Source organism: Camelina sativa, chromosome 9 (genome assembly GCF_030686135.1).
Source record: "Camelina sativa cultivar CO46 ecotype springtype chromosome 9, ASM3068613v1".
NCBI classification, from domain to species: Eukaryota; Viridiplantae; Streptophyta; class Magnoliopsida; order Brassicales; family Brassicaceae; genus Camelina; species Camelina sativa.
The window spans coordinates 1,355,627-1,381,958 of NC_141888.1; the positions used below are offsets into that span (position 1 = coordinate 1,355,627).

The 26,332-nt window shown below is 38.2% G+C and overlaps 4 protein-coding genes and 1 long non-coding RNA gene across 11 annotated transcripts; 1 reads left to right on the plus strand and 4 right to left on the minus strand.

Moving 5' to 3' along the window:
* Positions 1-1,492: 1,492 nt before the first annotated feature.
* Positions 1,493-3,435, plus strand: LOC104773112 (uncharacterized). Its single transcript, XR_015565852.1, has 5 exons — positions 1,493-1,614; positions 1,713-1,818; positions 2,558-2,769; positions 2,881-3,038; positions 3,218-3,435. It is a non-coding gene; the product is annotated as an uncharacterized LOC104773112 (long non-coding RNA).
* A 2,148-nt stretch (positions 3,436-5,583) lies between these two features.
* Positions 5,584-6,264, minus strand: LOC147937570 (defensin-like protein 1). Its single transcript, XM_087464162.1, has 2 exons — positions 6,107-6,264; positions 5,584-5,933 (listed from the first exon to the last, which is right to left on the minus strand). The coding sequence occupies exons 1-2, from the start codon at positions 6,168-6,170 to the stop codon at positions 5,764-5,766; spliced, it is 234 nt and encodes a 77-aa protein (XP_087320288.1). The 5' UTR covers positions 6,171-6,264; the 3' UTR covers positions 5,584-5,763.
* A 581-nt stretch (positions 6,265-6,845) lies between these two features.
* Positions 6,846-7,742, minus strand: LOC147937571 (defensin-like protein 2). The gene is made up of 2 exons (XM_087464163.1): positions 7,570-7,742; positions 6,846-7,237 (listed from the first exon to the last, which is right to left on the minus strand). Exons 1-2 carry the CDS (start codon positions 7,631-7,633, stop codon positions 7,068-7,070), a joined length of 234 nt encoding a protein of 77 aa, XP_087320289.1. The 5' UTR covers positions 7,634-7,742; the 3' UTR covers positions 6,846-7,067.
* A 1,133-nt stretch (positions 7,743-8,875) lies between these two features.
* LOC104773115 (defensin-like protein 2) lies at positions 8,876-9,713 on the minus strand. Of its 2 annotated transcripts, none has more exons than XM_087464165.1 (2): positions 9,457-9,713; positions 8,876-9,240 (listed from the first exon to the last, which is right to left on the minus strand). In XM_087464165.1, exons 1-2 carry the CDS (start codon positions 9,518-9,520, stop codon positions 9,083-9,085), a joined length of 222 nt encoding a protein of 73 aa, XP_087320291.1. In that variant the 5' UTR covers positions 9,521-9,713; the 3' UTR covers positions 8,876-9,082. The 2 variants fall into 2 exon arrangements, with proteins under 2 accessions (XP_087320291.1, XP_087320290.1); XM_087464164.1 differs by having other exon boundaries at positions 8,876-9,252.
* A 1,159-nt stretch (positions 9,714-10,872) lies between these two features.
* Positions 10,873-14,911, minus strand: LOC147937572 (protein CHROMATIN REMODELING 19-like). Of its 6 annotated transcripts, none has more exons than XR_015565516.1 (13): positions 14,781-14,892; positions 14,026-14,646; positions 13,596-13,713; positions 13,476-13,516; positions 13,145-13,395; positions 12,884-13,064; positions 12,611-12,796; positions 12,352-12,525; positions 12,107-12,265; positions 11,942-12,019; positions 11,705-11,841; positions 11,388-11,592; positions 10,873-11,248 (listed from the first exon to the last, which is right to left on the minus strand). XR_015565516.1 is itself a non-coding variant. In XM_087464168.1 (13 exons), the coding sequence occupies exons 2-13, from the start codon at positions 14,620-14,622 to the stop codon at positions 11,086-11,088; spliced, it is 2,304 nt and encodes a 767-aa protein (XP_087320294.1). In that variant the 5' UTR covers positions 14,623-14,646; positions 14,801-14,911; the 3' UTR covers positions 10,873-11,085. The 6 variants fall into 6 exon arrangements, 3 of the variants coding, with proteins under 3 accessions (XP_087320294.1, XP_087320293.1, XP_087320292.1); XR_015565514.1 differs by having other exon boundaries at positions 11,388-11,598; XR_015565515.1 differs by having other exon boundaries at positions 11,388-11,598; positions 14,801-14,886.
* Between the last annotated feature and the right edge of the window lie 11,421 nt (positions 14,912-26,332).

The following is a 26,332-nucleotide window of genomic DNA, read 5'->3' on the forward strand; positions in this document are numbered from 1 at the left end:
AAAGTTCATGCTTTTTCAACACTTTTGGTAAGTTCAGGATTTTTATGACATTTTTACTATATATATATATATTAGATTTAATTTGATGTGTAATGAGAATATCATGAACAAGGTGTGTGGCAGTAACAATGCCGGAGGAGTCCATCACAACTACCATCGGGGAAACCTTCGGTGCGGCAAACGTTAGCGCAGTTGTCTGCTCAACTAGGGTGGACTGAGATTATAGGACTCATTTTCATTGTAAAATAGTAGAATAGGGGACCAAAAATAATATTGGATCCATATAATAGGGTCCAATTTCGTTTTTATTTGTTTTAAAATGTGAAAAGGCCTATTTATGTACAAAAATGTCTTTAGAAACATGTTTAATGGGTCCAAATATTTTGAATTTCTTAGTATAAATTAGATAAAAGGCCAAAAAGAAAAATTTTGCCCAAGGGCATTCCAATATATTGAGCCGGGGCTGCACTCAAGCACGGTCCATCGAAATTTTGGCTCCTCGACCCACACATCCTTGCCTCCACCATGACCGGACTCATCCCTGAAAATCATATAAACCATAATCAATTCTCTTAGTTATAACCAAATGTCGAATAAGAAAAAAAGCAAGACACTGTATATATTGCTTCACAAGAATTATCATAGAATAATCTGAGTATCGGCATAAAATCTACTCTAGCTATATATCAAAAAAAAAGAAACAGAATATAACCAAATGAAGAGTTACAACACGTAGACGCATATTTGTTGTGTAGATAAGTACATATTTGACATGAGAATGAATAATGAGCCTGTAGAAGTAAGGAGCATGAATGATAGTAGAACGGCTGAGATTAAACGCAAAGAAAACTTCATTTTGAAAGAGAAATATTCAAATGTTTGGTTATATTTTGAAATTCTACAAAATATTAGTACTGGATTAAAAAGTAATCGTTTCAAAATATATAGAACTAGTTTTTCAAAGTTAATCCGTTTTTCTTAGTCCGGACTCTAAAAGGACTCGTTCACCTATGTACTAGTCAAACGTATTGTTCCGACCTGATTTTAAAAACTTTGCAAAAAGGAATTATCATCTTGAGAAAAAGCATGTCAAGAATTTCATACAGAAAATGAGAACGAATATGTTAATAATATAAAGGCAACATGCATAAGTCTATTTACTCACTAAAAATTATGTGGCTTTAACAAAACAAAAGATAAAACAACTTACTCGAATTCAGACATTCATAATGACTGATACTAGCTAGTATCAATCAAATTCTAGCTAGTATATATGTTAATGGAAAAACTCTTATGGGTAATCGACATCAAAATAAATATCACATCGAAAATTTCAACTTGGGAAATAGCTTACTACTACTTTAATCAATACAATAAAAGAAGAATGCGTTGCATTCCTGGTGTGACACATCAGCCTCAACATTGAAGCTGGTGTTGACACCTATAACCAATCAAATTATAACATTAATACACATCAGCTGGTTTTAGTCTTATGTGGACAAAGCAAAAAAGTAAAACGATACGTTTATTCAATCGATGCTTGATTTCTTCTTCTTCGTCGCCGTTTAGATGAAATTGAGAGATGCAGCCTAATCTCTTCCCATTCAGTTTTGGGTAATCCATTTCTCTTATCTAAACGAACTTGGTTATGGTGCTGAATTCGACAGCTCTAGGGTTTTCTTCTTTCTCCCTTTCTTATTATCTCAGGGTAGTGATGGGATGGATTTGTCTAAGGTTGGTGAAAAATTCCTCGGCTCTGTTAAATCTGTTACGTCGCTTGGTCTCTTACCTTCTGCTTCTTTCTCTGATCATCCTGAGGTAATTTCTAATTCATAACATCAATGGAGTTTGTTTTTAGGAGAACTGAAATTATTTTAAGTGTGGAGATTAAAAAATCCATCTTTTAGTAAATTCTTGCATGTGTTGCAGTCTTGCCACTATGTAAGCATTAATTTTTAAATCTCCATTTAGCTTTCTCGACAAAGCAACGAAATTGTCATCTCTACTACCATTTCTCCGACTTGAGAATTGAGAGATGGATGATAAACTCCGATTTGTTAACTTTTTTTTTTTTATAGTTCTCAGTCACTCTCGTCGTCCTCAATACTTGTGTTAAACTTCAATCATCCTCTATCTATTCATTCTCATTTCCTAGATTTTTAGTACAATAGCTTGATCCAGAATATTAGATATGATGTGATTTGTTTAAACATTGTTATGGTATGTTACAATTGAGGTTCTTTAAGGGTTTATGATTAGGGTAAATTCAAAAACTGGGTTTACAAGAAGAGAAAACTGGGTTCCAAGTAGCCTCATTGGTATTGCTTTGGGTCTTTATCTATTATGTTTTAAGATAAACCAAAAACTGGGCTTATCTGTTGACATTAAAGAGTAACTAACATTTCGAATGCTGGTCCATTGTCATTTTTCTCAATTGTTAATTGCATATGTGTGTTTAGCACTTGACTTGTTTTACATGTTGGTCCTATTTCTCTGGCTATTTTCCCTCCAAAAAATCATGATTTCTTACTTATGCTTATATTTTGTCCTTATACAGCATTACCGTGAGAACATGATGATGTGGGTATTTGGCTATGGCTCTCTTGTGTGGAACTAATGATTTCACTATGATGAGAAAGTGTTAGGGTTCATCAAGAGATATAAACGTGTCTATGACTTTGGTAACTCTATAGTCTTTGGTTAACGCTTTCACTATGAAGCCGCAATACAAGTCACAAACCAAACCATAAGTGTTTAATTAACCAAACCGTAAGTGTTTAATCTGAGTTTAGTCTAGAGCATAGTATTTAATGTCTGGTAGATATCTCCTTTGGTTTAATGGTATTGAGAAGCAGTAACATGCTTTGCCTTATTACCCAGGTGGGGTTCAAGATGTTCTTAGGGGTCACTGCATCAGTGACAAGCTGGGACGCATATGAGGCTTGCTGCAGTATAATCTTGGAGGACTTCCCAATACTTGCCAAGGTCTTTACTACTGCAATGTCTTAAGTGGAGTCATTAGAGGAGCTTTGGAAATGGTCAGTCTCCTTTTTATTCCCATTTTTTTGTTACATAAAAAGGCGTTTTTCAAACTTCTCATCAAAACAGTCTCCCTAGAAACTTAAAAGAAACTTCTCTTACTCCTTAATTACCAAGTGTAGAAGAATATTTTTGGGCTGAGTGCTTATGTTCTTATATCCATCTCCACAATGAACAGGTTTCGATGACATGGACGTGTGATGTTCTTCGAGGGGATGATGCTTATGAGTTGCAGGAGAAGCTACTGAAACAAGTCGCAGAGGAGTACAACGATGATGAACAATTTGTTCAAAATTACAAATTTGTGTGAGGGAACAAACTGAATGTAACTACAATAGACTACAATAAAACCCAATACGAGCCAACTTTTTTCTAAAGACCAAATAACCATTTAGCTTGTGATATGAGCGTTTAGTGGAGCAGCCGAGCAGCCGGTTGCTTCTATACCATATACACGATATACTTGTGAGTTGGTATGTATCTTTTCAAATAATGTTGGCCGAGCAAACAAGTTAAAGATAGAAACTTCGATTAGTGTGGTTTGAAAAATTTGTGTGTACTCAATATGGTTTTAAAAATGTAAATATGTGTCTAAGCAAAAACAAAATTAAACATAGTGCATATAGTTAATCAAACGATATATGTATATTTATATGAAGCATTCATTGCATACGTCATTGAATTCTCTTTAACAAATATGTCCCAACTTAAATTTCACTTGAGAGCATACCATAAACTCGATATTATCTCACGCTCAAAAGTATTCATCATTTTCATTAATTCTTCCAATTCTACAGTTCAAGATATGCAAACATTAACAAACAACAGTTAAAGAGAAATCAAAACATCTTCAGGCAATAATATAAATTTGCTAATGTATCTAAAAGATTTAAACAATTTTAATTTAATTATGATTGCACAGATAAAACAAATATAAAATGAAAAAATCATCCAAAAACAACCCGCGGCGTAGCGCGGGTATCAACCTAGTTGTATTAAAAGTAGTAGTTAAAAGTATGAAACAGTTATATATTGTGCATGTAGACTTAGACTTTTTCATGCATGGGTAAAATGGAACACTTCTGAAAACTAGAGTCCACCTATTAAATTAAGCTATTTGAATGAGAGTCTCATTGATGAATCATCAAAAGCTCTGCCTCGGTTGTGTTTTCTTACTGAAAACAAACGTTCACCAAGTTTTTGTATGGTTTTGTGTAAGTTACGAAGTTTTCCCTAATTACATTAATGTTTATATTATTACCAAAGCTCCCCTTTGGGTTTTACGAAACCATTGGTGAACCAAGAACCTAATTAAATGAACCCATCTGTCCAACCAGAACAGGTGGAGAATTTATTACTCGGACTTGTAACTTTGTTGTGACTGCATATCAGCATATGCATTGATTGAGTGGCGGAACCAAAACTTTTTTTAACCTGTGTCGAATCTTAATTAATTTGTTTTTCATAAATACGGTATATTAAACCAAAGACCGAAAGACGTTAGTAAAGACGCAAACGCAAGTTCTTTTTTTTTGTCGTACTGTGCGAGTCAAATTTGACGTTTCTTCGAAAAAAAATTAAAATTAGTTGGCCTTATGTTATTACATAAAAGTATGTTATGAGTCTTAGTTATTACTTATTAGTAAAATGGACTCTTTTAAGTAAATTTTATTTCATGGACCTTTTAGTACTTCTTACAGTTGAACAAAAACATTGGGCTATAATTAATGGGATGTCAAAAATGAAAATGTAGTAGTGGGTTCAATAATAGCATGCAAATCCATAAACTCTTTAAGGAAAAATCCAAATTAATGGTGGGTCAATTGAACCCCATCCTTCTACATAGGTCCGCCAGTAAATAATGATTCTTAACGAACGGTCATTACTACTCAAGCCTGTGATTTCTCTCATGCACTAATCCAAAATCCAGGTCGGTCTCAGCACAGTAGGCATTTTGCCCTTATAGCGAGGTATCAAACACTTAACTTTTTCTTTCCTTTTTTTCGGCAGACTTAAAATCATTTATCATATAAAACGAACGATTAGTAAACTTCGCAAAGACAAACCAAATTGATTCCCTTTTTTATTAAAAAAAAAAATATTGTCATGAACGCACTTTATTATTTGTTTTAGTTTTTTCTACAGCTACGTTTATGTTTTATTTAACAATACGATTACTACAAGCAGTACATGTGTATAGTTCTAGTACAAGTTGTACAACACCAAAGACACGTGTGGTAAGTAGCTAACGCTCCATTTTATTACTTTTTTTTTTGTATGAATCCATTTTGTTACTTTGCACTAAAGAAAAAAGATTAGATTAGTCGTCGTCGTTCCATATGATATTCACTTGATTTGTTATTTAACGAGATACTTTTTTGATTAACCAATCTAAGTTGATAGTACTAATGTTCCGGAATATTCATCAGCGCAGATAATTCTATTTAATTGGTTCTCTAATTTCTATTAGTCGATAGTACCCTATCTGTTTTTATTCGTCGCATTAATGTGATTTACATTGTCGAACAAAATAGATTCAAATCCTTAATAAATAAAAAGCCATTAGTCGATTTAACATTACATTAAGATCGGAAACACAAACCAAAGACTTATTTTAGAACACACCACACGCTCACACGTACGGTACGACATGGTACAGTACGAAAGATTAGATAAGAAGAAGACAACGGTTGGATCGAAGATTGACTTATGAGAATCGATGGATCAGCAATGTCTGGTGCAGAAACAACGACGACGGAATCCACGGCATTTACCTCCGGAGAAGCCTTCGTTGTGGCACACGTTTCCGCAGTTGTGTCTGCTCACACATGGACCCCTGAACCTATGGCTCTTTGACTCACATGTGCGTGCCTCTACCGTGACTGGACCCATCCCTAGAGAATATTAACATACACAAGAATTATAATATGTGAGTTTTGCTTTAGAATAAGTAAGAGAAAGTTACGACCAACCATAAAGATGACCAAATGACGAAATATGAAGATACAATTACGTAAATAGTCGCATGAATATGGGAAAAGTTAGATATTATGTTTGAGTAATGAACCTGTGGCGACGAATATCATGAACATGAGGAGAACAGCTGAGATCAAACGCATAGAGAGTTTCATTTTGAGACAGAGAGAGAAGAGATATGGAAAGAAGAGGTAAGTGTAGGTTTGCTAATGAGGAAGGTGGCACTATATAAAGGGACTAAAAAGGTATAAGAACGCTCGAGATAATTAAAATTTAATATATTACATATATAAAATGAACTTTTAAGAAAAGAAAACGAATATCTTTTAATTCCATTATATTCACTTTTTATTTTTTGCCACTGAGGTGTGACGACGACTTGTCGTTTCTTTTTTTCTTTTTAGTTTCATGCTTTTCATATATTGGAGTTTTTTTTCTTTGGAACTTTGCCGATAGATTTCCTTTACCGACACTCTTGTAAATGTAATCTTTGGTCTTTGGTCTTAAATAACGATGACAAGACACGCAGAGAGTTCGAAGCAAATAAGTAAATAATTGAGTTAGTGAGATAGTCAGATACCGAAGAGCCCACACTGACCGTCGCCAATGCAAAAAGTAAAACTAAGTGAACAATTTTACAGGGTGAATAAAGTGAAATTTTTGTATGTTGTTCGGTCTGTCCTAAGCCTCCGCTACTATACTTGCATCCTTGATAGATGATGCAAGTTCTGGCATAAACTGTATCTCTTCAAACAAAACATTATGGACATAATTCCATGATTAACTTGCATGGTTTATTTGCAAAAATGTGATTAACATGCATGTACTGGTTATCAGAACAGATTTGAATCCTTTATTTTTTTAAAAAGAAGCCATTATAGTTTACTCAACGTTACATTAAAACTGGAAACACACAAAACCAAAGACTTATTCAAGAACACAATGAACACACACATGCACAGTACAACATGGTACTATACGAGAGACTAGACAGAAAGAAGAGTAAGTAAAGACGATACTGGATCGAGGATTGAGTTACGAGACTAGATCGTTCAGCAATGTCTGGTACAGAAGCAACGACGACGGAATCCACGACAATTGCCTCCTGAAAAGCCTTCATTGTGGCACACGTTTCTGCAGTTTGTTTCGCTGAAGCATTTACCCTTGAACCTATGGCTCTTTGACTCACACGTGCGTGCCTCCACCGTGACTGGACCCATCCCTAGATAACAAAAAAATAACTTAATTAGTAGTTTAGTACTGCTATAGCCTAGTTTCATGTCCTCATGCATGTCGCATATTACTTAATCTTTAAAGCAATTTATACAAGAATTTGAATATAATAGCTAGTTAAGATGTCAACAGTATTTAATAAATAAAAAAGACCACTTAAAATATTAGCATCTTCACCAGAACAGTCGGTATTAACCACATATATTGAATTTTTTCATAAAGGGAAACCATAAATATATATGATGTGTTATCATAACCAAATGACAAATAAAGAAGAAATGGGTAGCAAAGTTAGATATTAGGCAATGAGTAACGACGAACCTGTGGCCACAAATATCATGAACAAGACAAGAACGGCTGAGATCAAACGTATAGAGAGCTTCATTTTTAGAGAAAAGAAGAGTTGAGTAAGAGAGAGACAGCTTTGGAAAGAAGTGAGTCTGTGAGTGTGTAGTTTGCTAATGAGGAAGATGGCACTATATATAGGGACTAAAGAGATAATTGATTAGAATATTAGATAGTTGCGTTTTAAAGTATTTTTTAGATATTTTTGGGTAAATATCGTCTTTATCTTCATTTGAATTTTTAAAACAGTCCTGACATTTGTAAATATCGTCTTTTTTATTGCTTTTCACATTTTCTTTGCTTTGTAATTTTGTCGATTTGTATTTTGCTTTACAGCTGCTGCCATAAACGTTAATTTGGTCCTTAACGCAAGTGACACGATGCACCGAGAACTCCTACCGTTTCGACAAGTCATCGTTGAACCAATAAAACCAAATTCTATTTCAGAAAAAACGTATATAAAAAGAAAATTAAAAATAGAGTTAGTCAAAATATTGTGGAATCCACAATAGTAGTGGCCACATCAGAAGTAACGACAAGAGGAATAGTCAAGCATAAGTCAAGTAGTTTTGATACCAATATGAAAACATTACTAGCTAGTTGTATAAACTTAACATTTGGTATTTTCGAGAGGATTATTGGTTCTATGATTTTAATGGATTTGGAAATCCAAACAAAAATCATGTGTTATTCAATCATTGATTTTAAAATACTTATCAAAATGATGTGTTATTGGTTCTATGATTTACAAATACTTTGTTAAAATCTCATGTTATTCATTTAATGATTTGTTTTTGGATTTCAAAATTCGTAATATGTTTTAAATGGATTTGTATGGATTTGAAAGTGTAAAATAGAAGGATTCAAATCCAAGGATAAAACATGTTATTTCAAAATCCATGTATTTTGATTTCTAGAATTTACAATTTCATATGGATTTAGAAATCCATGTATATCCACTGTAACAAAGTACTAAGATTTGTGTTATCAGACAAAAAATAACTAAAATTTGTTAGAAAGTTACACTTTGTTACTCCTTGCTATCTCCACCAATTAACATCCACGAGTATAATTTTGTATCGCATACACACTCCACGCTTCATTCTCTAGAGATGGTTCGAATTGTTGTGGCATCCCAAGATATATGTTCAAGTTTTTATCTTTTTTATTCGATCAGAATTCTCTTCAATGTGAAATATGAAACTGATGCGTCAAATAATTCTCAAACGGAATGTATAGCATACTTGTAGTTGTAACAATGGGCTTAACTTGTAGATAAAGGTTATTAGAACATAGATTCGAATACTTTAATTACTAGAACAAAAAACCTATTGGTTTTTTAACATTACATTAAAATCGGAAACAGACGAACCAAAGACTTATTCGAGAACACACACACATGTACGGTACGGCCATGGTACCGTACGGAAGATAAGATGAGAAAGAAGTAACACACACGACGATGGATCGAAGATTTAAGTTATGAGAATCAGCATTGTCTGGTGCAGAAGCAACGACGACGGAGTCCACGGCAATTACCTCCGTCAAAGCCTTCGTTGTGGCACACGTTTGCGCAGTTTGTTTCGCTGAGGCATGTACCCTTGAACCTATGGCTCTGTGACTCACAAGTGCGTGCCTCCACAGTGACTGGACCCATTCCTAGACAACATTAGCACTTGGTTTAGACCATAGCTAGCTTAACTTTCGAAGTGACTACAGTGAACTATTATAAAAGTTGCTTTGCTAGATAAACCACAAGAACTATCGATAGAAACCATAAATAAGACGTAGGCTATCTGTGTGCATATGATAGATTAGATTTTTTTTTGTCGAAAATGATATATTAGATTATAAGAAACAAACCTGTGGCGACAAAAATCATGAACATGATGAGAACAGCTGAGATCAAACGCATAGAGAGCTTCATTTTCAGAGAGATAGAGAGACTAAATATTTTTAGAGTTTGCTCAAAAAAAAAAAAAAAAATTTAGACTTCAAGTGTGTTGGTAATGAGAAAAATCAATGGCACAACTATATAGAGAGTAAAGAGGTGTAATCAATGATTTTCTTTTCACATATGGAATAATAATTTATTTTTATTTTTGGAGGTATTCACTTTTGATTTTAACAAGAGTGTTGTGAATTTGACCATTTATTTGCTTTACCGACACTTTCATGAATGTAAAATTCTGGTCCATCATGTAAGGTGTGACAAGACACGCCATAGGCATTCTACCGTTTCGACAAGTCATTCTCCAAATTGATCAATAAAACCAAAATTTGTTTCAGAAAGAAACAAAAAAACGTATATAAAAGAAAAAAAGTAAATAATTAACTCAGTCAGATTTTGTGGAATTCACAATGATAGTGGCCACGCAAAAAAGGTAACAACAAGTGGAATAGTCACGGATAGAGGCTTTATCGTACCTAAATGAAAAAAAAATAACATTACTGGTTGCATAAAATAAAAATTGGGTGTTGTCAAAATAAAATTATAATTTTTCTTTTTTACAAACAAAATAAAATCATAATATGTGGCTATAATAATACTGCTAAATGCAATAGTTTTTTTTAAAAGGAGAAATGTTTTTTTTTTTCAAATTATTATGGCAGACAAAAGCTGGTTGCTTTCTCTTTATCATGTGACTTTAATAGTTGTACACGACGATTTTGTTTTCTTACTATACATATTGCAACAAGGTTCCGGTTGGCCCTAGTTCCCTGGTTCAAATTCAAGTTTTGAATGTACATGTCTACATGAACACCTTCAAAACGTGCCTTGCCAGTTGCTAAAGATAATAAAAACTACTCTAGTATGGTCTTATTGATTTTTACTTGAGTTACTTTGCATACCATTACCAGATTGAATGATTCAATCGTATAATATAGTGATCATTAAGTAATAACTATGTGACTGGCCTTTTTTTTTCAGACATTCTTTGAACCAAGTCCCAATTAGAGCTAGTTCTTTGTTAGGATTCAGAAAAAAGACAATGAGAAAACAATCTACTGAGATTTGTGTATTAAACTCTTAATATGAATTACGGCTCGAGAGCTTTAATCATGACGAGAGGTATCCACTTTTGACACCAACACTTAAAAGCTAGGTCACGTACTCCTTTATGCAATCTTTGATGAGCAAAGAGACCCACCTATCCTGATGGTTCACTTCATCGGATCACTGTGACACGCCACCAATCAAATCCACATTTATCGTCCATTTGTCTTTACTCTGAATTGGTTTTTCAAGTAGAATACTGTAGATGCAAACACAAAACATTGTTTGAAACAATTGAGACCTTTAGGTCTGAAGAAGGAAGTTTTGGGTTCTTGATTTACATGCGGGAGTAGAAGAAATATAACTATTGTGATCTAATGATAACCTCTCAAGTCTAATAGCTAGTGTTACACTTTGTTTCCAATAACACATTAACTTTGTTTCTTGGCTAATTTTACCTCAAAACAAACATAACAAAAAGGTAATAAATAATGTTATCCCATGAGAAGAGAAGCAAGAATCTCTCCCATGGTTTTCTCAGGCGTGTCTCCATCGTCATCTACGTGAACTCCGGATTCTAAAACCGCCGCATCAAGAACAAGTTTCCGCTTCGCAATCTCGTAGATGTTCTCATCAACCGTCGATTTAGTCACCAGTCTGTACCAGCATTGCCAGTGTTATTACAGATAATGGTGAGTATAGACTAGTGACATAAATCAAACCCAATCAAATATATTAACTCAAAACCAAACTATAAAATTAAAGAATGAGGAGGATATGGTTTTAAAGCTCAAACCTGAAGATAGTGACTGGTTTTGTTTGACCGATACGATGGCATCGATCTTCAGCTTGTCGGTCAATCTGTGGATTAAAATCCATATCGTGAATTATTACTGTATCTGCCCCGGTTAAATTCAGACCTTGTCCACCTGCTCGAGTTGACAACAGGCAAGCGAAGATCGATGTATCGTTGTTGAATGTGTCGACTATGGTTTGTCTATCTGTGACTTGAGTACTGTATGAAACAAAAAAAATAAAAAATGACTTTAAGCTTCTTCCTTTTTGCAGAATCATAAAAAAAAATGACAATTTACTACTCTTCTTTCTATTTACCTGCCGTCAAGTCTTCGATATGTAACGCCAATTACATCTAGCGTCCATTCTAAGATATCAAGCATCGATGTCCATTGACTAAAAATTAGAACCCGATGGCCGGATTTCTTCATTGTAGGGAGAAGCTCAGCTAATGTCTGATAAATAAAAGGGACAGTTAGATCGCTAACGAGGTTAATTATACTTATTCGGTTTTCTACAAAGAAGACTTTTAAGAATGAAGAAGAATATACTTACCCGACATTTTGCTGAGAGCATCACATGTTTGTCTGAGAGAGTTCCTTTGGTATCGTTAACTCCAAATTGGAACAAAAGCTATGGAAAGAAACAAGTTAGCTTGTTAAACTGCATAAGATGTTTGTTTATGGATTTTGAATAGCTTTTGGACAGGAGAAAATTTACCTGGTGGATACGGAAATCGTTGTAACCCTTAACTTCTTCGATGACTCTTTCCAAGGAACATTCAAATCCAAATGCACCAATTGGGTGCAATTTCCTGGAGATGCGAATGACGTCCTCGTCGCTGTATATTCGCCTAATTAACAATGGATGATTTGCAATCTGGACCATCAAAATTTAGTAAGACATTAAGAATAGACTCATTTGGCACAAAGGGGACTGTATTAGTAGTAGCTGAAAATGACTACCTTCCGGAATTGAGTAAAATAGTTTGAAATTTGACGCTTTGGAAGTGCCTTGGCTAAAGAAGTCAAGGATTTTGATGAAAGCTTCACAAGCCTTGCTTGAGAAGCAGCACGATATTCCTCTATGGCTTCTTTATATGTATCTTCCTGCTTTTTCTCCATTAATACATACTCAACCTGCATTGGATTGATGAGAAATTGATTGAGATTTGCAGCTTATAGATTAATAATATATTGTACTCAATTGGGCGTAGACTCATACCCGTTGTATCTTCGGAACAAGTTGCTGCATGACATCGGATTTTAAACGCCTCAAGATGAAAGGACCTAGAATAGATTTCATTCGAGTAATCAGCTCAGTATCTTCTGCATTCAACAACTTCTTCAAGTCAACATTCTCTGTAGTAAATATATCAGGCAACATGAATTCCAGAAGCGACCATAGTTCCTGCATAGACACATGCAAGGATAATTATTCTATATCCTCAATACTAGTTAATTAGATCTTGAACATATGAAAGAAACCAAACCATACATGCAAATCATTTTGCAGAGGCGTTCCTGTAAGCATAAGACGCTGGTTTGCGTTTCTGGCCACAGACATCAAATTTTTCCACCTGTAACTATTCTTATCCTTTAAAGCATGCGCCTCATCCATCAAAACACAGCTCCAACGCCATCGTTTTAGTACTTTTCGGTCATCTTTCTGTTGTTCACTGTAAAATTCCAACATCTGTGAGTAACAGGAAAAGCCAAAAAGCAAGTACGGAATCAAGAGAGTAGTGCCAAGTTTCACCTATGCCGTTCAAACAGAGAGTAACAGACAAGAAGCACATTGAATGGTGGTGGCTTCCCAGCTTTTGACAAAGAATTCAATTCTCTTGAATAGGCAGCTCTCGCAGCCCCATGGTATTGAAGTACAGTAAATGATGGACACCATTTTCTAAGTTCTCTCTCCCAGTTTTCCAAGACAGAGGCAGGGCATACAATCAAATGAGGACCAGGGTCATTGTGTAAGTGGTTTAAGAGGGTTAAATAAGTGATTCCCTGAAAATGAGAGCGACATTAGTATTGATAAGATAAAGAAACTAAGACAACTCATCCAGTAATAACAGAGTACAATGCACCTGAATGGTCTTTCCAAGACCCATCTCATCAGCTAGAATGGCTACAATAAACAGAAATGTCAGTTGCAAAGTGACATTTACGCTAAAGAGTTTAACAGGTCGAAACAAGTAAATATTTACCTCCTTCAATTCCTTTCTTATACAACAGAAGAAGAAAGTTAACACCAACCAACTGGTACGGCTTGAGTATAGGCTGGAAATCAGAATCCTCTGCTTTACAGGCTTCATCAATATCATTCTGTGATCATCACATAATCAACACCAAAAGTATATGAGTTAAGTTAACAAGACGGTAAACCCTAAACCAACCAATCAAAGAATGCCACAACATACTAATCAAACTCTAATTTCCAAATGGCTAAGGAACACATTCTAAGTCATATCTCAAAGCAAACTACTTTCTAACTGAGTCATGCAGACAATAAAAAATCCAGCAAAGTTAGTTGTATGCATGAATAGAACAGCAAAAAAATCTTCAAAACCCAGTTAACAGAAGCTTCAACTTCACCCAAATTCGAGCAAACACTTAAAAATATAGAAACTTAAGTACCTGAGTGACAATCCTAACAGTGGAAGTTTCAACTTCAGAGTATCTATCACAAGTAGTACCCCCAGAAGATGTACCATAAAGCTCCTTCCTAAGATCCGCTGAGATTTTAGCACACTTTTGTAGTGCCTTCCCAACAACATCTTCATCTTCACCTCTCCTCCCGCCTCCTCCTCCTCCTCTTCCAAATTCTTCCTCACTAGCACTACTCTCAGCTTCATCACCAAACCCATCATCACTAGCTTCTTCATCTTCAATGACAAATCTCCTACCAACTCTAGCAGCTCGCATCACAACCTTAGTCTCTTCCACTTCCTCTTCCTCCTCATCCTCCAACAACAAATCCTCACCATTCACAATCTTAACCTCCGAATCCGAATCACCTAAATCCTCAATCTCAACACAATCACCATCGCTGCTGTTGCTCTCATTCGTCGCCGTCGCTGAAGGTCTCCTGAACGCAAAAGACTCAATCGAAGGCGAAGGGTTTGACGGAGGACGAGTCCTCTTCGGAGTCCTTGGTCGTTTAAGAACTCGCGAAGCGTTAAAAGAGTGCTGCGACCACTCTTCCTCGGAGATTTCGTCGAAATCGCGCTTCATCCTCGGAGAATTGCGAATATCTTACTGGATCGAAAAAAAATTGAAAGAGAAAAAAACAAATTCACATGAAGAAAAAATCGAAAACCCTAGATTGATTGAAGTGACTATTGCATCGAATTGGAGAAGAAGAAGAAGAAGAGAGATATTTATTTAATTACGCCATTTGTGTTGTTATTACTTCGAGTTTCGCGGAGAAAGGGGAAAGGTCAGAGAGAGAGAGAGAGAAGGAGACTCGATAACCAAACGAACGTAGGTGTTGCTCTCTCTTTACAAAAGAGCGGCATCCTCTAATAGCTAAGCGCGCGGACGCATTGTTTTTATGGGCTGAACGGATTCCTTTACTAGGCCCAATGGAACGAATGGGCTTTTAACAATTCATAAAAACAATCGGTTTATTCGGGTTTTCTGGCTCTTGGTTTTTTTAGTTTTCCGGAATTTTTTAGTTGTGGACAAAATGTCACCGAATGAATTCATGAAAAGTTATAAAATATGTTTAGCTTGTTCAATTGCATAACATGTTTGTTTATAGAAATTGTTAGATGCATACATTTATAGAATATTTCTAACAATTTCTCAAGTTTTTATATACACATTTTACATATTTTATTTTTATAAATTAATTATTTTTATTTTTTCCTTCTCTTTTAAGATCCATTTCAGTAATAATAATTTGTATTTTTATCATCATCATTAATGATGGTATAAAATAATTTACAAACTATATATTCATAATCATTATAGCAGTCTGATATTATTGTGGTTTTTTTTTTAATTCCAAAACAAACTAAAACCTATTCTATATGTTTTTTCCTGCACACTTTTTATATATTAATCTTTTTATATATATATTTGTTTCCACTATAAACGAGAAACGTTTCATACTTGTTTCCTACAGTCACACAATTTATATTTCTATGAGTGCAAACATCTCTGCAACTGCAAATCAAGCTTGGATTTTGCCGTAAATTTTAGTCAACACCATTCATTTATTGTTTAAGAAACTCTGGCCATGGAGAAAACGATAAAGACTCATATCTAGATCGAAACCAAAGTTCAGGTTAGTCTTCCATGTTTTTTATGTTCATAAAATTGTAGTTATAGTATCTCTGTTTATTTTGGGATCAACATACACCTTGCTTTTGTTTTTCTTCGATGGATTTAACAATTAATGTGTGGCTTCTTCGATGGAGTACGACAGTTATTTAGAAATTAATTTTTTTTTTAACAACTTTGAAATTTCTTTCATGTTTTTATAAATAATAACCCTCAAAATAACATTTGTTTAGTGGTAAAGATATAATTTATTTTAAATATTATGTTAATATAATTAAATTGTCTTAAACTATACTTAGGGGAGAATTACTTATTTCTTTAAATTGTCGTATTGCTCCAAATAATATGCAAACATGAAAATAAGAAATAGGAAAAGTGTCATTAAAACCATAAACTTTCAAATTTTGGCCATTTAAACCATGAACTTTGTTGTAGACTATTTAAAACATTAACTTTTGTTGACTAGCTTTTTTAAATATGAAATTTCGTTGACCAAGCCAAAAAAGACATGATGTTAAATTCGATAATTGACCTACTAACAAACGTGATGGAGTTGCAGAACCGGTTACGAGGAGGAAGTCTAACCGAAGGCAGATTCCAAACCGGAAGTATTTGAATTAACAACGGTTTGTGTTTTGAATAAGTCTTTTTGCTTCAGTTCAAGTCAATAACGAGAAAGGTGTGGTTTCCCTGAGATTGAGGAACCAGCTTTCCACTCTCCCATTTCCTAGTTTGTAGGAGTCGTAACTCCATCTCTTTGTTTCATCGTTCTATTTAAGATAATGAAAAAGCCAAAAAGAGGCAATCTTAATTGCCCAAACACTTGTGTTCTGCTTTACGTTCTTGTTCTGTTTCTGAGACCTATCATTTTGGTATCAGAGCGGGGCTCTTTCCTGTGTTTTCATCAAACACCCATCACTCATACGTCATCATTTCACCCGTTACCACCAGAAACTCCAGTAAGAAGCCTGTGACGAAGGTTTCGACGGAGGACTCAATGTCTAACAAAGAGAGGCTTGACGCTCTGGAGTCCAGCCTCGGTCTGGTGCAGGATGACCTGCAGAAGGCCACCAGCGGCATGATCGATAAATTCAAGGGCATGGAAGTTGCCTTTGATGAGAAGCTGATGAGTATAGAGACCTCTTTCCAACGTTCCCTACAAGACTCCGTGGAACAAATGAAAGATCTGGTCAATCAACTTTGTGCTGGGGGAGGAGGGACAGCGATGAGTACCCATCGGGGCGGTGGGATTCAACGTTACGAGCAGCCCAATCAAGCTCAACATCGTCATGTCAAGCTGGACCTTCCTCGTTTTAATGGGGGAGATCCCACAGAATGGATAAGCAAGGCTAAGCAGTACTTTGCTTATCAAGAGATTCCTGAAGAGCAGAAGGTTAGTTTTGCATCTTACCACCTCACTGAAGAAGCTAATGAGTGGTGGCAGGCTACCGCTAAGAAACTCGGCCTCAACCCTCTCCACACTAACTGGGAGGTATTTGAAGAGGAGATGCGGATTCGATTCAGACCCACCGAAGGAGAGAATTTTCATGCTGCGTTGTCGAAGATACGGCAGACCGGGACACTGCGTGATTACCAGAGGGAGTTCGAGAGGTTACAAAATAAGGTGAGCAATTGGTCGGAGGAGGCTCTTGTGGGAACCTTCTTGGGAGGACTGAACGATGCCATTGCCAATCATGTTCAAATGTTCTCACCAACGACACTGAAAGACGTCATTAGACTTGCAAGGCTCAGTGACGAATTGCAGCGGCAAAAGAAGGTGTTCCAGCCAAGATCATACACCGCTACTGTTTCGTCTAGCCCTAGAACGACTCTATTGAATTCATCCCCATCAAATCTGAGCCCCTCAAGAAATTCACCAATGGCAACACCGAAGAAGCTAAGTTGGGAGGAGCTCAAACGAAAAAGAAGTATGGGTCTGTGTTTCAGCTGCGATGAGCGCTACACCCCTGGGCACAAGTGCAAGAAATCTCAGTTATTACTCATGGAAGGAGAAGATGATGTTGATGAGGACGAGGAATTCATGGACACCCACGAGACAGTGGAACCGGAGATATCATTACAATCTCTCACTGGTTGGGGTTCGCTGAAGACATTAAGGGTTGGCATCGAGATTAATCAGCGGAAACTGGTAGCCCTAATAGATAGTGGAGCGACACATAACTTCATCGGAGAAAGAGAAGCTAATCGATTGGGGTTGAAATTGACACCAACAACCCCGTTCAACGTCCGGGTAGCTGATGGTCACCCATTGCGGTGTAGGGGCGCCTACCGGCAGATAACCATGGAGCTAGCCGGTGAAGCTTTTGTCGTCGATTTCTATGGACTTCCTCTCTCAGGGCTCGACGTCGTTCTGGGGGTCAGCTGGTTGGAGACATTGGGGCCGATAATCTGTGATTGGAAAGCCCAATCTATGAAATTCAAATGGGCTGCCAAGGAGATTGAAGTTAATGGACTGCGAAAAAAGCCCATTGGAAAAGCCCCATCCGAAGAAGTGGAGAGAGAAGCGAGAGAGGGCCAGTCGATTTTTGCTCTTACGATTCAGACGATGGAGGGAGAAGCCGATTCACAGCAGCGAATATCAGACGACCTGCGGCGAATATTGGGACAGTTTGAAGCGGTGTTTCAACCTCCAACAACCCTGCCGCCTAGTCGAGATATTGAGCATCACATTACACTCAAAGAGGGGTCGGATCCTGTCAATGTTCGGCCATATCATTATGCCCACTTTCAGAAGGAGGAGATCGAAAAGCAAGTGCAGGCGATGCTGGATGCTGGACTGGTGCGACCAAGCTCTAGCCCCTTTTCGTCGCCGGTGCTACTCGTTAAGAAAAAAGATGGATTGTGGCGATTCTGTACCGACTACAGAGCCCTTAATGCGGCTACAGTCAAGGATCGTTTTCCCATTCCTACGGTGGAGGATATACTGGATGAGTTACACGGTGCGGTGATATTCACGAAACTAGACCTTACTGCGGGGTATCATCAGGTACGTGTTCATGAGCCAGACATTCCAAAGACAACATTTCGGACACACAACGGACATTACGAGTATCTGGTCATGCCTTTTGGGCTTTGCAATGCACCATCGACCTTCCAAGCTTTGATGAATTCCATATTCCGGCGCTTCTTACGCAAGTTTGTGTTGGTGTTCTTCGACGATATACTCGTCTACAGTCGTACAGAGGCGGAACATGTCGAACATGTTCGCATTGTCATGCAGATCCTCCAAGATAATGGTTTGTTCGTTAAAAGGAAGAAGTGCGAGTTTGGGAGGAGCGAATTGGAATACTTGGGACACATTATTTCGGGAGACGGTGTTAAGGTGGACCAAGCCAAGATTCAAGCCATGACTGACTGGCCAGCCCCGACTACAATTACTGAGTTGCGGGGGTTTTTGGGTCTCACGGGATATTACCGCAAGTTTGTCAAAGACTATGGAGTATTGGCAAGACCGCTCACCAACTTGCTAAAAAAAGGGAAATTTGTTTGGGGGCGTGAAGCGGAGACTGCGTTTGCCGGACTCAAAACGGCATTGACAACAACACCGACGTTGGCTCTGCCTGATTTCTCAATCCCGTTTATCATTCAGACCGATGCGTCAGGTGATGGAATCGGAGCGGTGCTTACTCAAAACGGGCGTCCAATAGCTTTCATGAGTCGCTCTCTCGGAGTGGCAAAACAGAATTGGTCAACATACGCGCGAGAGATGCTTGCAATTGTCGTTGCTGTTCGGATTTGGCGACCTTACCTGTTGGCACGACGTTTTACTATCCAAACAGATCAGAAGAGTTTGCGTTATCTCTTGGAACAGCGCATTCTTACTCCGGAGCAACAGAAGTGGATGGGCAAGTTGGTTGGGTATGATTACGAGATTACTTATAAGCCTGGACCAACAAACACAGCTGCTGATGCTCTCTCTCGTCGTGCCCAGAGTCCATGTCTCCATACTGTAGGCAGTCAGCAGGCGACCTTATGGGAAGAGTTGCGACAACTGCAAAAGACTGATGCGTATTTGCTCAGGGTGGGAAAGCTAGCGGACTCCACTCCGGGTCAACCCTATGCGCGTCGCAATGGACTGGTATGTTTTAAAAACAGAGTTGTAGTTCTGCCTTCTTCTACTATTGTGAAATCCTTGCTTCAAGAGTATCACGACTCTCCCATGGGTGGTCATTCGGGAGTTCTACGAACGTTCAAACGCTTGGCTCAACTTTTCTATTGGCCAGCGATGCATCGTTTTGTTCAGGACTATGTCTCTGCTTGCGAGGTGTGCCAACGGGCTAAATCAGCTAGTCTCGTTCCTGCTGGTCTTCTTCAGCCACTACCGATTCCTAACAAGGTATGGGAGGATCTGTCGATGGACTTCATTGACGGGTTGCCTTCGTCTGATAAACATACTTCGATTATGGTGGTGGTAGATCGACTGTCCAAGGCAGCCCATCTCATACCTTTGTCTCATCCGTACACGTCGAAGCTGGTGGCTGCTAAGTTTATTGAGAATGTGGTGAAGCTTCATGGGATGCCAAAGACTATTTTCAGTGACCGTGATCCAGTGTTTACAAGTGGGTTTTGGCGTGATCTTTGGAAACTGTCTGGTACGAAACTGTGTATGTCGTCTGCCTATCATCCTCAATCAGATGGGCAAACGGAGGTGATCAATCGTTGTGTGGAGCAGTTCTTGCGTTGTTTTGTTCATGAGCGACCCAAGCAATGGAGTTTTATGTTGCCATGGATAGAGTATTGGTACAACACCACCTATCATTCTTCCATTGGAATGTCACCTTTCAAGGCCGTGTATGGTCGAGACCCACCACCACTGGTCGGTTATGAGTTGGGGTCTTCAGAGATTCAGGAGTTGGATGAACAGTTAGCAGCCCGAGATGAGCTGCTAGAGGATCTTAAGCGTCATTTGCATTCAGCTGCGAATCGCATGAAACAGTTAGCGGACAAGAAGCGACGTGATGTCTCATTTGCTGTTGGAGACTGGGTTTTCCTGCGCCTACAACCATATCGACAACAGTCCATCTTCCGGCGGACATCTCAGAAGCTGTCAACAAGGTTCTACGGTCCGTTTCAGATTCTTGAGAAGGTGGGACCTGTCGCTTACCGCTTACAGTTACCTGAAGGCACTCGGGTCCACTCTGTTTTTCATGTTTCCCTGTTAAAGCAGCGAGTGGGAGATCATACGCCTACGTCTGATACATTGCCACCCTTACGTGCAAGTGGAGCTTTGCGTCTACAGCCCGACATTCTTTTGGACTCACGCACTGTGGCTGTTGATGGTCACCAACGACAGGAAGTGTTAGTTTTGTGGAAAGGGCTGCCGCAGGAGGATGCTACTTGGGAGGACTGTGATCAGTTGCAGCGGAGTTTACCTGATGTGAATCTTGAGGACAAGTTTCATTTTGGGGAAGGGAGTAATGATGGAGTTGCAGAACCGGTTACGAGGAGGAAGTCTAACCGAAGGTAGATTCCAAACCGGAAGTATTTGAATTAACAACGGTTTGTGTTTTGAATAAGTCTTTTTGCTTCAGTTCAAGTCAATAATGAGAAAGGTGTGGTTTCCCTGAGATTGAAGAACCAGCTTTACACTCTCCCATTTCCTAGTTTGTAGGAGTCGTAACTCCATCTCTTTGTTTCATCGTTCTATTTAAGATAATGAAAAAGCCAAAAAGAGGCAATCTTAATTGCCCAAACACTTGTGTTCTGCTTTACGTTCTTGTTCTGTTTCTGAGACCTATCAAAACGTTACTATGTCGTTAATCACTCCGTTATTGACAAAACGATATCGTTTTAATGAAAGTTTTAATTTGAAAAATGTCATTTAAACTATGAACTTTTTAATATTGCCCATTTAAACCATGAACTTATCAAGAAAAGAAGAAAAAAAATATGTCGAGGAAAGAAAAGGGATTTGTGGGTCCGTTTAGTTAGGCCCAATTCTTAAGGATTCTTAAGGTTATGTTTTGTCGGTTTTTATATTCCCGAATTCCTCGAAACTGATTTTGACCAGTTCCTGCTGAAATTGTGAAATCGAATTTGTGAACACCAAGTAATCGGGCAGTCATTAAGGTAGAAAATGTGACCACTTGTGCTCTTGCCATCATCTTCATCTATATTGTGACTACTATCACAATAACCAACTAAACCGGAGCTGCTTCCTCTTTTAAACGTGAGACCGTAACCTGAAGTCCCTTGTAAGTATCTCAACACATGTTTCAAGACCACACCATGACATTGTTTTGGATTATGCATATAGCGACTCAAGATTCCAACAGCAAAAGAGAGATCAGGTCGGGTATGAAGCAAGTATCGGAGACAACCAATATTTCTTCTATATTCACTTTCGTCAATGGACTGATCACCCACACCTTTGGAGAGTTTCAAGCCTGAATCCATTGGAACCTGCACAGCATTGCACTCACTCATACCAGTCTCTTCGAGAATTCTTTCTGCATATCTGCTCTGTTTCAACGTGATTCCACTGTCCTCTTGTAAGACTTCAATACCAAGATAGTATGTCAATCTCCCAAGGTCGCTCATTTCAAATTTGGACGACATTCCCTGTTTGAACTCATGAGCCAGATTCAAGCTGCTACCGGTGACGAGAAGATCATCTACATAAACCGCAACAATCAACACATGCTCCTTTTCTTGTCTTCGATAGAGAGCAGGTTCCTTGGCGTATCTCACAAAGTTTAATTCCTTTAGAATCTGATTAAGCTTGTGATTCCAAGCCCGTGGAGCTTGACGCAGTCCATAAAGTGCTTTATGGAGCTTATACACCATTCCTTCACTTCCTTCCTTCGTGAAACCTTCCGGCTGAGAAACGAAAACTTCTTCTCTAAGTTCCCCATGTAAGAAAGCCGTTTTTACATCTAGATGGTGCACTTCCCATCCTCTAGAAGCAGCCAAGGCAATGATGAAACGAATTGTCTCGATACGTGCTACCGGAGCAAAGACTTCGTCGAAATCGATTCCATGTTTCTGCACATATCCTTTTGCAACTAACCTTGCTTTATACTTATTAATGCTGCCATCTGAATTGCGTTTGATCTTAAACACCCATTTCAGCCCAATTGGCTTGGCACCGTTTGGTAACTCCACCAAATTCCATGTTTTGTTCCTTTCAATCGAGCTTAGTTCCTCAATACAAGCTTCTCTCCATACTGCAAGTTCTTTTGCTTCTTCATAGAACCTTGGTTCATCATTCAAAGATAACAGAAGACGTTCTCCTTCTTCTGCTAAGAGCACATAGTCATTAAGATAGCTTGGCTTTACACTTGGTCTTGTTGATCTTCTTAACACAAGTTGATCTTGTTCCGACTCTTGCTCTTGAGGAATCTCTTTCAAAGTCTCATCTTCGAATCGTGATCTTGTTCGACTGCAGAATCATGATCATGATCTTGTTCGCATTCTGGTACGACTTCCTTCAGACCATTATTCCCAAAATCTCCAAAACTTACAACAAATGATCCTCGAATCTCTGTTTCATCACGTGAATCACTCCAGCTCCATTTTTTCACTTCGTCAAAGATTACATCTCTGCTTACTGTTATTCTCCGTGTTGATGGGTTCAACAATCGATAAGCTTTACTTCCAGGTTCTGTTCCAAGATGCACCAATGCTCGAGACCTATAATCCAACTTCTTGAGATGCTGCGATTCCACCCTAGCATAGCCGATACATCCAAAGACCCTCAAATGTTCCAAGTTTGGTTTCTTGCCCTTAAACATCTCGTATGGTGTCTTATCATTCAAAGATCTTATAGCAACCCTGTTAATCAAATAAGTAGAGTGTCTCACTGCCTCTCCCCAAAGATAATTAGGAACATCCATGTGTTTTAAGATGCTTCTCGTCATCTCAAGCAGGGTTTTGTTTCTTCTTTCCACTACACCGTTCTGTTGTGGCGAGTAAGGAGCAGTCAAGTGATGTTGAATCCCAGACTCTTCACAAAACTGCATAAACTCAGAGGACACAAACTCACCCCCCTATCTGTTCGAAACACCTTAATTCTCGTTCCAATCTCTTGTTCAGCGAGAGCTTTGAATCTTTTAAAAGCATTGTACGCATCACTTTTATCCTTTAGAAGCATAGACCACATGTATCGAGAGTGATCATCGATAAGCACAAATATATACTTATTTTGTGCAGCTGTTGCAGGTGTGATAGGGCCACAGAGATCTCCATGGATCAAATCAAGTGGTTTGTCAGCTCTAAAAGTGGTTTCCTTTGGGAATATCTTTCTCGTTTGCTTCCCAAGTAAGCATGATGCACATGTCTCCTTAACAACACTCATGTTTGGCACTCCAACAACTAACTCCTTTTTCACCATTGATTCCAAAGTTTTAAGATTGATATGGCCCAGTCTTTCATGCCACCTAGTAGAAATATCAGCTTCTCTGACTTGCAAGCACTTGCTATCCGCTTCCATACGAACCTTGTAGAGTCTGTTCTGCGATCTGTTTGCTTTTACTAAGAGCCTTCCATCACGATCATGCAGCGTGAGATAATCCTCCTTCATTCGAACTTCACATCCTGTCTCCGTAGCTTGTCCAAGACTGAGGATATTACTCTTAAGATCCGGTATCCAGTAGACTTGAGCCAGAATCTTTTTATCACCAGACTTGGTGATAAAGAGAATAGAACCTCTCCCTTTGATGTCGACTCGTGAGTCGTCACCGAATCTTACCTTCCCTGTGACTGTTTCATCAAGTTTGGTGAAGTAGTTTCGGTTTCCAGTCATATGGTTACTGGCTCCGTTGTCGAGATACCAAACATTATCTCCCTCCGATTTTGTTTCATAAATGTGTGGCTGGACCTTCTTCTCATTGAGAAACCCCACCTCATGCATTAACAACTCCTCCGCATCTTGAGTATCAGATTCAGCTCCGTCGTGAATCTCTTGAAGCTTAAGTAGCCTGTCCGGACAGTTAGAAGCATAGTGACCATTCTTGTCACACCGGTAGCAAACAATTGAGGATTTGTCTCTGTTCTGATATTTATTACGACCTCGTCCTGAGAATCGTCCCCCTCTGGTACCTCTTCCACGTCTTTGGTCATAACCCTCTTGGTAGTTAGCATACATAAGCTTTGTTTGATCATCCTCTTGTTCCTCCTCATCACGAATCCTCTCTTCGTATGTCTTTAGTCGACCAATGATGTCCATAAAACTTGTCTTGTTAAGATCGAGAACTTGCTCCAAGGCTGTAATAATATGAATATATTTCTTCCTCGGCAAGCTGTTCAAGAATTTTTTGACTAGCTTCGGTTCTTCTATGGTCACACCCAAAGCACCAGATTTTGACGCAAGTTCTGATAACTTTCCCACAAAGTCATCAATTGTATCTGTAGATTTCATCTTCAATCTCTCAAAGTCCGACATCAGAGTTTGCAGTCTTGCCTCCTTAACTCTCTCAGCTCCGATGTAGCGTGACTTGATTGCATTCCAAAGTTCCTTAGGAGTAGCGAGATTACCAACTTGTAAGGTCAGCGTCTCCGGAATAGATTGAAACAACAGAGCTTTGGCCAAATCAATCTTATCATCTTCGGCTTCCCCTGTTTCGATCGTCTCCCATACTCTGTTCACCTTGAGCATGACCGTCATCTTCATGGCCCACACCGTGTAGTTAGTGGTGGTGAGCATCGGACATTGGAGGGGCGAGGTACCAGTCTCCTTAGGCACGGACGTCATAGCAACAATGTCTCCCATCTTTCTTGACCCGATTTTGTTGCTTTGTCACAAACGGAAGAGAAAGAATACGAGTTGTGTAGAGATTCAATAAAGCTCTGATACCAAATATTGAATCAAACACAAAGATTAACGAATAACTCTCGTTTATTGCTTTAGAAAACTTCTTAAAACTAAAGCTCTCAATCTCATAAGTTGTGCTACACCTTAGCACCTCCTTATATATAAACTATATTTCCAAAACACTTTAGGAAAATTAACTTTAGATGACTCCTAAAGAAAAGTAAAACTAACATTTGATATGTATATTTAGATCCTCCTAAATATACTCAGCTTGATCTCCAAGCTACTGCAAGCTTACAACAACAGAGGAGACGTGGAGATCGGTCGACTGGGTGTTTCAATGGCCGGAATGAGACAGAGGAGACGACAGTGATGGGAACACAAATCTCTCGCCGTTTCGCCCTGTCACCAGTTGCGAGAGAAGAAGAAAAAGAAATGTCGAAGTAAAAAAAAATTGAAACCGAGCTTTCCGTGTGACACTTCACCTTTAGATCAAGACAAGAACTGATCTAAGATCAGTTGGGCCGATCTTATGGCCACTGTTCAATTAATTTGATTTTAATATGGGCTTAGATCACCCCATGTGATCTACCGATAAATATGGCCTAAGGTTTAGAATTTAGTCATTTTGTATATTGAAAATGATAGTAATGTAAATAGACAACAAGAGAGGGTATTTTTTGCAAAAGAAATATAGTAAATAAAATTTCTTTCCAATTGTCCATATAAAATTGTGTAGAGCTTTCAAATATATTTTTTATGTTGACAAAAGAAATAAAGAAGAGAAGAAAAAAGTGGCTTTCAAAGTTTTTATGTAAAATAAAAGCAAAACTAGGTACCAACCCGCACATAGTGCGGGATAAATCGATTCAAATAAATATTATG